Source organism: Strigops habroptila (assembly GCF_004027225.2).
Source record: "Strigops habroptila isolate Jane chromosome 13 unlocalized genomic scaffold, bStrHab1.2.pri S16, whole genome shotgun sequence".
NCBI lineage: Eukaryota > Metazoa > Chordata > Aves > Psittaciformes > Psittacidae > Strigops > Strigops habroptila.
The window spans coordinates 7,968,766-7,980,221 of record NW_022651054.1 but is presented as its reverse complement, the minus strand read 5'-3'; the positions used below and the strand labels follow the sequence as shown (position 1 = coordinate 7,980,221).

Below are 11,456 nucleotides of genomic sequence, written 5' to 3'. Positions count from 1 at the left end.
ATCCCTTTCATCCACACGCAGGCTTTGGAGACCTGCTGGCTGCTGCACAGCATTAGTAATAACCATCACTGCGAAACCCCTGCTGCTGCCACTTTGAAATCAGATCATTAGCGGCAGTCAGAGAAGTGCTGCCTGCAGCTGAGGGATCCGCTGTGGGAGCAGCCTCCTGGGAGCCCAATTTCATCACAACCTGTCTGAATGCAACCGCGAGCGTCTGCCAAATTTCACATCCAAATAGATCAGAAGGAGAGAAGGGAAGAGGCAGGCAGGGAGGGGGAGAAAGCAACTAAAGCGAGATTAAACATTGTGTTATTTCCAGGGAGAGGATGACAAATAAGAGGTGCATTGCTTCAGCAACTGTTGCTAGAGTTCCCGCAGAGGCTTTTCGTCCAGGCTCCCCTCTGAAGGAGACATGCTAATCTCCCTCGCTGGTGGGGCTGTTAAAACACCCACACCACAGCAGAGCAGCAAGGGCGGGAGATCTGAGGACTGCACTGTCCCCAAAACACTTGGGAGAACTGTTGCCACCTCAGAAACTGTTTCATATGTGCCTTTGCTGCTCTGGTATGGGGAAAGGCAGAGGGGAGGGAAGATGTAGGGGAGTTTCCCTCAGCACCTTCATTTACAGGGCTGAGGTACTACGAAGGGGGGGAAGGATCCCGGTAACCAGTCTCCTTGCAATAGATACAGGGCTGTACTACCTCAGACAAGCCAATACTTCCTGGTGTCGCCATATTACTTCAGGCAAGCCCCAGCACCTACCCGTGCAGAGGGGCACAGGAGAGGAAACCTGTGCTGGACAGAGCAACGGCGCTGGGCCCCTGGCCAAGCGGGCAGGCCCAGGCTTGCTGCTGCGCCATGGCTGCCCTGGAGACCTCGTTGGAGGGCGGGCGCTGAGGGGAGCAGTGGGGAAAGGGGAAGAGGGAAGGCAGCAGTGAGATGGAGGGGAAGGTGCTGAGGGGAGGAGAGGTGAAGGGGGAAGGTGAGGTGGAAGAGAAGGTGCTGAGGGGAGATGGAGGGGGAAAGCACTGGCGGGGGGGAGATAGAGGGCAAAAACTGAGGGGAGATCGGGGGGAAGGCACTGAGGGGAAGAGCTGAGGGGAGATGGGGCGGGAAGGCATAGAAGGGAGAGGAGATGGAAAGGCAAAACCTGAGGGGAGATGGGGAGAGAAAGGAAGATGGAGGGGGGGTCATGGACAAGGATGGAGGCTGGACCAGGGCTGCTGACCTTCCCTCCCTTGCTCCCTGCCAGCCTCGAGGGCAGCCGTGGGGAGCCATGCCAGGCCGGCCGCAGAGCAGGAGAAAGCCACGGGCAGGCAGCGGGGGGCGAGGGGCTGCCCATGCCCCCCTCCACTGCAGCCCCCTGGCACAAAGCCACCACGGAGAAAGAAGCAGCAGCGGCTGCCATGCAGGAGTGCCACCACCACCACCATTGTGCGGGCAGGTGAGCTGGGCTGGCTTTGCAGCAGGCGTGGGCAAAGGGCACCGTCCCCCCATGCCCTCCAAAACACCCCATTCGGCATCTGGGGAGGGAAGGGGTCACTGGGCGAAGCCATGTGTGCACCAGGCTGGTACGTGACTGCTGCTCAGCATCGCATGTTTGTGCAATTGATGCTGCACAGACACGAAGGGCAGCCAGAGCGTGGGTACCAGCAGGAAAGCAGCTCAGATCCACCTGTGTTGGCCAGAGCATATGGTGCTTGGCTCTCCCTCCATCCTGCAGGACAGCTGCCATGGAGAGAAAACACAACTTTCCTTGGAAACCGTCTATGGCACTTTAAAACCATTCACTGAACTGCATCCTGTTTATACATATAGTTTCATATATAGCGACCAATCTACCCAAAAAAGAAAAAGGTTGGGTCTATGCAACTACACAGCATAAGCAGTAGGAGGCATAAGACATCTGTTGAGAAGTAGGAAATTTCATAAACTGCCTAACATTTGGGGTGCTGTAAATATTTAGTGGTTTTCTTTGGGTAAGCTACATTATAGTTGTTTAAATATTCGCTGTTCCACGGGTGAGAGTCACAGCACTGATCTAACTTCCCATCAGTGGGGTTGAGTTGCTGTTATAGCTACAGCAATGGGAGGTTAATTTAAAAAAGTCTGCCATGTAAAGGAATAGTATCTCGGTAGAAAATGTGCCTGAAAGTTTCTAGAAATTGTTCTATAAAAAAAATTAATAAAATCACATTGCTTGCTATATTAATGGATAACAGCTTTAAAAAAATCCCCCACAACCAAGAATCAATTTCCTGCCTAAATTGAGTTAGGCAAGCACAGTGAAGTTGACTCCAGTGCAGAAGTGCTATTAATGCATTAACAGCCTTGATAAATACATTTTAGAGGTGTAAGGATCATTGTGTTAGCCAATCAGATAAATATATATTTCCCACTTAAAAATAATGGGCCATTAGGGCATTAATATTTTCTTATCGATTTGGTTTCTTATTAATGGACAATAAAGGCACAGCAACCACTTCTCTCATCATCCTCTTTATGAAATAGCCAGGAAAGCCTCAGAGGCAATGCATACATTTTTGCTAACAGCATTTACCTTTTTAACAGCTAAACACCACCACAAAACCAGAAAAGAGCAGGCCTGCTCCTCTCAATTGCTTGAAATCCCAGGGCCTGGGAGGAACCCTGACCCAGCCCAAAATAACGCAGAAGAGAATCGGAAGGATGCAGGAATAAACAAGGTTGTAATATCAACTGCCACCATTCTGGACTCTGCTCAAACAGATCAAGGTCTTTCTGCTCAGCTTAACGAAAGCCTTCGATGGGACGGGATTCTTGAAGATCCTGTAGCAGAGGAAGAAAGGCTGCGCATCTACAAGATGAACAGGAGGAAACGGTATGAATTGTATCTCCAGCAACACTCGCCCACTGAGCCATGCCCAAGTGCCAGGCGTTCCCCACAACTGCATTGCAGAGCATTGTGCACCAGCAGCGATCACACTGTATGTAAAGAAGATTGCTGCAGTTGTTTTCCAGAGCAGCAAGCATGAACTGGTTCCTAATGCTGAACGAGCTGCAACCAGCAGTGTCACCCAAAAATCTCTCAACACATTCTGCAGCTTAGCACTGATTACCCACTGTCTTACATCTGTGTGGAGAAAGGTCATTTGTATTTTAAAAGCAAACTGACCTGTTAGTTAAATTTGGATTCAACTCAGACTACTTCAGCAATTAGAAGTGCTCTTTTCCATGCTGCCAATTTGCCCTGGAGTATCCCTAGTTGTTGCTATTTGTTTATTTCAAAATACTACTCACTGCATTACACCTGAGCTTTTTAGGTGTTGATGTTGTCAGTTGCTGCTCCCAAAACCAGCAAGCACAGCCCTTGTGGCAGATGGGCAGCTGAATGACCAGATACCTTGTTTAGAGGCTAAAATAGAATAACAGAATCAACTAGGTTGGAAAAGACCTTTAAGATCACCAAGTCCAACCATTATTTTGATTGCAAATGATTGCAAGCGTACGGACTTACCTAGTACTTAAAATTGAGCCAGCTGCAAAATTGGGATTGGAATCCAACCCTCATCTTCAGGCTTATAATCTATCTACAGTACTTTTATAAAAATTCATTGTATCAGCCCCTCAGATTTGACATCCTAGAGAAGCACAACATTTATACAAGGAAAATGGAGCACATCTCTAACAATGGGGCTGTCCTTGTCATTATATGTACTAACAAGAAGCCTATTTGGCCAATCTGAAGTAAAAATCAGGTCAAGCAGTAGGCTGCCTTGTACCCCTTCGACTTCTCATAGTAAAGGAACATTGTTCATATAGAGTGTTCCTACAATATTAAAGGAAAACAGCCCAGACGATGCTAAAGGAGATATTTGGAAGTAAGATGGTACATCACAAAGGAAAGAGTTTTTCCTGAAGCCCTCCTAAAAGATAATGTTCTGATTTTTAAAGGTTTTCTTAATGGTTCTTCAAATGGACTGTCTTTTATAGAGCAATTCATGTTTAGATACATCTTTTTCTCCTGTTTAATACTTAAACACTGCATGACACTCAAATGCTTGCATAGACTTTTGCAAGAGCAGCGGCAAGGTTTAAAATAGCTTCAGAGCTCCCTAGATTCCAATAATGTCATTACATGCAAATCTAGAGCTTTTGCAAGCAGATAACCAGATGAACAATAAAAAGTAAGCAAAAAAATCCAATTAAGAATTAATTAACTGATGTTCAATTCTACTCTGCCAGAGATACAAACAAAATCAGCATGCCTGCAAATTCAGAAAGGATTAAAGAACAGATTAGGCATCCAGAACACTACAGCACTTCCCTCAAAATAGTAGTTTGTAACTGTTTTGTTTTTTATAAAGTTTAATGCATAACACATTCGAGCCTTATTTTACGCTGTATTTACTAATCTAGTAAATTATCTAACATCAAGCATCTACATTTTTAACCAAAATTAAAAGGAAATTTCTGCCTGGTTAAATACCTGTTGTACTGGAAAAGGGGAAGTGCTTCGCTTGTAGGATATGCTGCAAACCACACCAGAAACTTTCTTTAAAAATAAAACTATACCAGATGAACAACTCAAAAACATACTGGAGAGGATTTTCAGCTGTCTTCAAGACACTTTTTCAATGTCTTAAAGTGATAAACCTACAACATTTGGTGTTGTTTTGGGTTTTTTTTAATATAGGTTTATACAGGAAACGCCTTCCTAGAATATCTGAACAACAGTAACGCATGACATAAGAGAAACAAAAGGGGAGCTGGGATGGGCAGGATATATTTATTTCTAAGTAAATACTATAATAAACACTGAAAAGCTGTGAATGAAAAATAAAGAGACTTCCCTATATGATGGTTTTCAGATCATTTATTACCAATAAAGTAAAAGACAAACTGAAAATTAGAAGGAGGGGGTGGGAAACGTCACGGACATCGGGACACTTGCACGGAGCTAATCAGAGCTTTGCAAATGCTAGAACATAAATAATTTAAAAGGTATCTCTACCAATTAAAATGTTTTTAAGAGGTACATAATTAAGTTTGTTTGCTTTATAAAAATCAGGTGCTTTATCCTAAAACCATATGTAAGGATCAGTTCATTTCTAACTAGGGACAATTAACGATTACAACTTAAAATAATCCTCTCTTAGATCTCCTGCAAACGAATTGATTGGAAGAGCGTTGTCGGAGCAATCCAGGGTCCGTGTTCTTCCAGCGTCCTGTGTCCAACAGTGGCCAGCACCAGATGTTTCAGGAGCAAGGTACATGAAACTGCCAAGCAAGCAATGCTGCAATAGCTTTCCCAAAGGAGTTCTGTCCATTTGAAACCCCACACGCATAGGGCTTGAGTTGTGCCTTCCGCTACATAGCAAGTACATCCCGGGGCAATGTTTAGGGGAGAATTGCAAGACGTGTATTGAAGACACCTCCTAAATACTGGAACCTGAAACCAACATGTTTAGTGAGAAGACTGTGCTGTTCTTAACCACTCTGGAGCAATGCCTACCTGACTTTGGCATCCTCTGTCACCCTGGGATTGTTTTGGGATCTGGTTTTCCGAGGCATGTACCAAAGATTAAGGACATTCTGTTCTGAGCTAATAAATAAGTAAAAAAGCAAAACAAAACAACTAAAGAACCAAACCACACAAACCTGCCTTCTTGCTGCATTTTAGTCTCCCAAATCATTTCAGCTGCCACTCAAGAGCACTTCCACACCATTCATCACACTTGCACAAACACACGTTAAGTACAGCTCAAGAACAGCCTCCCGAGTTTTGAACTCACCACTGACAAAATTCACTCTTGGGGCTATGCACTAGCAAAGTCCTCCTTAAAAGCAGGTCCAGGGCTGATATTACATCACAAGGTTACCCACACCTCAGAGGAGCTTTGCAATACATGGAAAAGCCCCATCTAGCCAAGTCAAGTCTACCAAGTGTTTCTGAGCGGCTACACCACACTAGCCACCAACATAGCCAGCACTAGCCCATGCTCTCAAAAGCAGATGCTCTCCATACTACACTGCTCCCTGTCAATATTGGAAAAACAAACTGGGTAAAGTAAGAAACCTCTCCAACTTACTTTCATCAAAGCACATGATAAACTAATGCACATAACATACAGATGGACTTTCATAGTATCTGAAGTTATTCCCTTTGGTCCCCAACCTCACCATGCACTTGGGACTGGAGGGGTTATTCAGCAGCCTACGGACAGGCAGACGCTGCCCCATCCCAGTGACATCCTGAACACCGAAGTCCAGAGAGGACATGGACCTTTGCAATGAGAAACTCAATGGGGAAGCAGAGCTACAGCTGTGGATTTTGGTACGCAATAAAAATTTGCCTGTCCTTTGCTATCTCCTAATTCTTCACAACCCCCATCATGACAGCATATCACACCGATCCCAGCATCTCCTCCATTCTAGGTCCCTGTATATGCTGTGCATTTTCCAACTCCTAGTTACAACTCCCTCAGCACAGACAGTACAATGTTGGTAAAAACAAGGCACCAGTGTTTTTCTGTCACTGTGTTGTCAAGACCCGACTTTTCAACAATACAGGGATAATTTTGGGCCCGATATTCTTCATTACAACTCCTACTACATGCACAGAAATGCCAGCATGTTACACAGACTACAGCGCTGTAGAAGTTGCAAGAAAAGAAGATACACCATTCCTCTACAGAACTTGAATTACCTGATCCTTTGCTGCCTGGAGCTGCAAAAGCAGTTTATCTCCTGCTCTACTCAGAATTCCTTTCCAACTCACACCTTCAAACCGGACATGACTGCCATAGGATAACATTTTAAACTGCAGAATTCTAGATTTTCCTGTGTTAGCTTTTTCCAGCAATTTCCAGGAAGTGGTTCTTCTAGAGAAAAGTCTCATGATCTGAACTGACATGAGTGACAGCTCTGGCTATCTGTAACCAAATGACCTGGTAGAATCCCTACAAGAGATCAAACGGCCCTTATTTTTGCACATCAACACAAAGCATCAGATTCCCACCTGCCAGGCACTATTCCACATTCTTTCTTACCTGTCAATTTTTTCTCTGGGAAAATACTTCCCATTATTTTCATGTGATTACTGAACTGTGGGGAAGGGGAGGGAACTCATGACTTTAAAGGTGAAGAAAGAAGTTCCTTACTAAGTTATGTTCCCACAGAAAACCATGTTCAGGCCATTCTGATGCTTAAAGCAGGAATTAATAGCTGAGAAAGAGGGTCTGTACCCGCTCTAGCTAGTGGAGTTAGCACAGTACGTTAGATTGGACTGAGATGGATCAGATCAAGCGAGATGGCTGTCAGTCAGCAACCATCCAGGACGCAGTCGCTCCCAAGGTATTCCGATGTTTCCAGCTCTATGCTGGAGAGGAACCGCCGTGTGGTCTTACGACAGTTGTAATCCAGCGTGGTGGTGTACACAGTCTTGGCATGCTTTGGGTAGATGATGGTGGTGCTGGTGAAACGCTGGGGCTTGTTGCGGGGCTCGAAGTGGACCTCAACTTTGTAATTGCGCCATGTGCAGTTTGGGACACAGATGACTGTCTGACTGCAAGAGGAAACGCTTAAGCCCACTGGCATATAGATGTCATCGATGAAGTGCTTCTCCGAGTCGTATTTAACTGAGGATGTGTACCTGAAATACAAGAGAGAGAAGTGTGTGAGCTCTGCTCCAGAGCAGCAGGCTGCTTTGCCTGGAAAGCTGAGCTGTCATGTGGGGTGGGTCCTCAGCCTTGCACCTACCACCTCAACACAGGAACAGCCACATCACATTGTTCCGCTGGTGTCATACTTATTTATGGGAAGAAGAAAAAGCCTTTCGTTAGCAGCACGCCCGGCACTGTCTCTGTTTTGTGCAGCTGCCAGCACTACCAAACATCATCTCAATCCTTGTGTCCACTGTTTTAAGCCTCAGCTCTATGAACCTAACAACCTCCTTCAAACTCCAGTGACTAAACCCAGAGGCCTACATCTACATTTAGGCTTTGCACATGAGCATCCTCATTCCTCAGAGTGCCAAGTGCATGGCAGCACACGTTATTTTCCTAGTTACCCTCTGGCAAGAGCCACACAGGAGTAATCTGGGATCATTCACAGCATGGGGCACTCTCTGAAGGCAAACTTTTGGAGATTCAACTGGCAGGAAAATGCTACAATTTATACACCAAACTCCACTGGCAAGAAAATCCTCTGTCCTGGATTGCAGAAGAAAGTTCTCATGTCCTTCACACTGCAACAACTCTGTGTTAGCTTTTTGTTAGCTGATTGCCTTTGGTTCCAGCCCCAGCACAGGCTCCTTACCCACACCAGAGCATCTACCCTTTCTATCCTGCATTAGGCTTCTGTTTGATTGTACCTGTCTAACTCTGGTTGCACACTGATCAGCTGGGAGCCTTCATTTCTCCTTACAGCAAATCACCACATTCAAAGGAATAACTCACAGGCTGTGATGCAGCACATTAAAAAAAAAAAAAGTAATTATGTACTCTCTGAATACTAACTTTTCTTTTAGTTCATAAACCAGCCACAGCTGATAAGGTAGAAAGTACGTATTATAAAACTATGAGGTTACGAGAGCAAAATTCCTTTCCCCTAATAAAACACTCCTAGAAAGGAGGCTGCTTTGAAGACCTTTCATCATGATTACCTTCTGGTTAATTGGTTGAAAGACAACATTTTGGAGCAGCGCACTGAAGGAAAAGCAGGAGAGTAAAATACAGGAAAGTCTTCCTGGGTAAAAAAAACCCCATATGGGATTAAAAGGGGCTGAACACTCCTTCAGCCTGTACAAATGCCCAGGTCCAGGAATGTACAGCTGCATGGAACAATAACTCTGCAAATAAATTAACCTGACTCACAGGCACTGATAAGGCCTAACTACTCCTTTACATGCTAACTCCTTCAAAACTAGATGGCTGTAACACTGCATTTACCTTATTTCCTTTGGTGGTAAAGGGTCAAACTCAACTCCTTCGCCAAATGATAAAGGACACAATCTTGGAGGGCAGCTGGAGAGAACAGGGCTGGGGGAGAACACAGAATTCTGAAAAGAAATGCAAAAATAATCCCTTTTATGTTACAATTCGGTATATTCTCAATAAAATGCATTTATTTAGCCCTTGGTACAGAGCTGTCAAGGTTCACGTTTACATGCAAGAGGATCTGCTAGTCCAAGACATGCCTACAGGTGCAACCTGCAGGACTCACTTGACACTGGTCTATAGCACCAATGATGTGGCAAGGTGTATTTTTTGAAGTCCTAACTCCAGCAGCTTACTTCAGAGAAGCCACTCTGGGAAATGAGAGAGGAAAATGGCCCCTCAGTGCAGTGTAGCTTCCTGCAGCATGAACTATAGCCCACTCGCTGGATGAGCTCACCTTCAATTTATAGCTAACATTATACGAGCGTACGAGCGCGCCCTCCTTGCTGGAGTCATCAGATACGCCCATGGGCAGATCACAGCAGGAAATTATTGCAGGGCATCTCGCTAGAAGCAACTCCTTGTTTCATAGCTACTCAGTGGCTACTATTTGAAGGCATTAAATCCAACCTAGTTCACATGCAACCTGTTGGGAAGGATTAACTCATTCCCACCGAGCGGCAATGCACAGAGCATCCCGGTGCTCCTCTCCTGGACAGGCAGCACCTTGAGCCGACACCAGCCCGGCACCGTCCCACAGCCAGAAGGAAACGAAAGTGGCCCTGGAGGGGCCTTTTTGAAGCCATCTCTGTTTTACTACCCAGGGTGAGGGGGCTATGGGAATCCTTCTGCTCAACACATGGTTCTCCTATGGCCTTTTCCAACTCCATGGCAGCACCCCTGTAGAAAAGGGATGTTTCCTCTGACCTGCAATTTCCAAAGTATTTGTACCAACCGCTCAGCATCAACATCCAAAAATGGTCTTGTGAAAAACTAGCACATCTCTATCTGATACTATTATCTGAAGCCAAAAGTTAACATAGAAACTTTCTACTCGGGGCCACTCTCTGGAATAATGAGAGTTCGTTTTCCCCTGGGATCTTGCAAAGATGTGCTGCGATGCAGCCCCAACCTCTACCGGGGTCAGGAGAGTTGGGGCTTCCCTTCGATCAGCAAAAACCGACCTCAAAGCCGGTGCTTTTTAAACGCACCGCGGGTTCCCCTGACACAAACACAGCCCCAGCCCTTGCTGCGGGCACCGCAGTTCCCGGCGGGCTCCCTCCCGGTGTGTGTGCGGTAGGAGATACGGCAGCTGCGGGAGACGCTGGTGGAAGGGAGAGAAACGCGGGGCAACCTTTCCAAGCTGTCCACAGCCCCCCCGAGCCTCGGCGCCGGTTTTCCACCCTCCTTTCCTCAAAGGATGCTGCGGGGCCTGGAGCGCGGGGGACGGAGAAGCTCCCCCCGGGCGATACCTCACGGCAGGGTCCAAAGGGCAGCGGCGGCAGCCCCGGGGCGCGGGGCCCAGCACCTGCCGCAGCGGGACCGAGCCCGGGGCCGGCGGCAGCGGGTGCCCGGGGCTGCGGGTCCCGCTCCGTGCTGCAGCCCCGGGCGGAGGGTCCCGCCGGCCCTGCGGTGCGCAGAGGCGGGTGTCCGGCGCCGCAGGACGGGGTGCCGGGGTCGGCCGGTGCCAGTACTCACCGCGGCGGCGGGCGCGGGCGGGTCGGGCTCCGGCAGCCCGTTGGTCGCGGCGCGGTCGGGGCTGCCCGAGGAGAGGAGCCAGGGCGACGGGGCGGGCCCGGGGCTGGGGGGCAGCCCGGAGTCGGGGCTGTCGAGCCCCGCGTCGCCCCGCTTCCTCATGTCCGGGAGGTCGGGCACCTCCCGCAGGCTGAGCCGACCCACCATGGCCGAGCCGCCTGCCCCGCGTCCGCCACTCCACTCCGCTGCGACCGCTGCGCCCGGGCGGCGGCGGGACAGGCGGAGCCAGCGCCCGGGGGCGGGGCCAGGGCAGGGGGCGGAGGCTGCCCAGCGCCCCATCCCGTATCCCGCCGGTGTCCCTGTCCTCTCCCCGTGTTCCCATCCTCTCCCTCTGCGCCCATCCTCTCTCGGTGCCCTCGTCCTCCCGGCGTCCCCATCCTCCCATCCTCTCCCTGTGCTCCCACCCCCGTATCCCAGGACAACATCCCTACCCGGACACTGCACCTTCATTCCCATCCCCAGCCACATGGAAGTGGCCAAACGAGCTCCCGACAGGCTTCCCTAAATGCAGCGCTAGTCCAACCTATTGACCTGATTGTGCTGCCCGTTCCCACGCCAGCATGGATTTTGGGGAGCACAGAAAGAGTGAGCCCTGACTGCTGCTCCTGCTGGGCTGTCCTCACCTCCAACATGCAGATTTCTCCAATAACAAGGGTCCCCTGTGGGTTCTGGAAGCCAGGTTAAGCCCCCCAGGCCCCCTGGACCGAGTGTCACAGCTGCCTGGGATGGAGGGTGTGGAAAAGCAACCTGGAATTGTTAGCAGTGTCCATGCACTGCAGCCAT

General features: G+C 48.4%; 1 protein-coding gene across 1 annotated transcript; it reads right to left on the bottom strand.

The window, feature by feature from the left end:
- Positions 1–4,837: 4,837 nt before the first annotated feature.
- On the bottom strand, positions 4,838–10,890 carry RFLNB (refilin B). Its single transcript, XM_030472860.1, has 3 exons — positions 10,617–10,890; positions 8,931–9,040; positions 4,838–7,633 (listed from the first exon to the last, which is right to left on the bottom strand). The coding sequence occupies exons 1-3, from the start codon at positions 10,818–10,820 to the stop codon at positions 7,303–7,305; spliced, it is 645 nt and encodes a 214-aa protein (XP_030328720.1). The 5' UTR covers positions 10,821–10,890; the 3' UTR covers positions 4,838–7,302.
- Between the last annotated feature and the right edge of the window lie 566 nt (positions 10,891–11,456).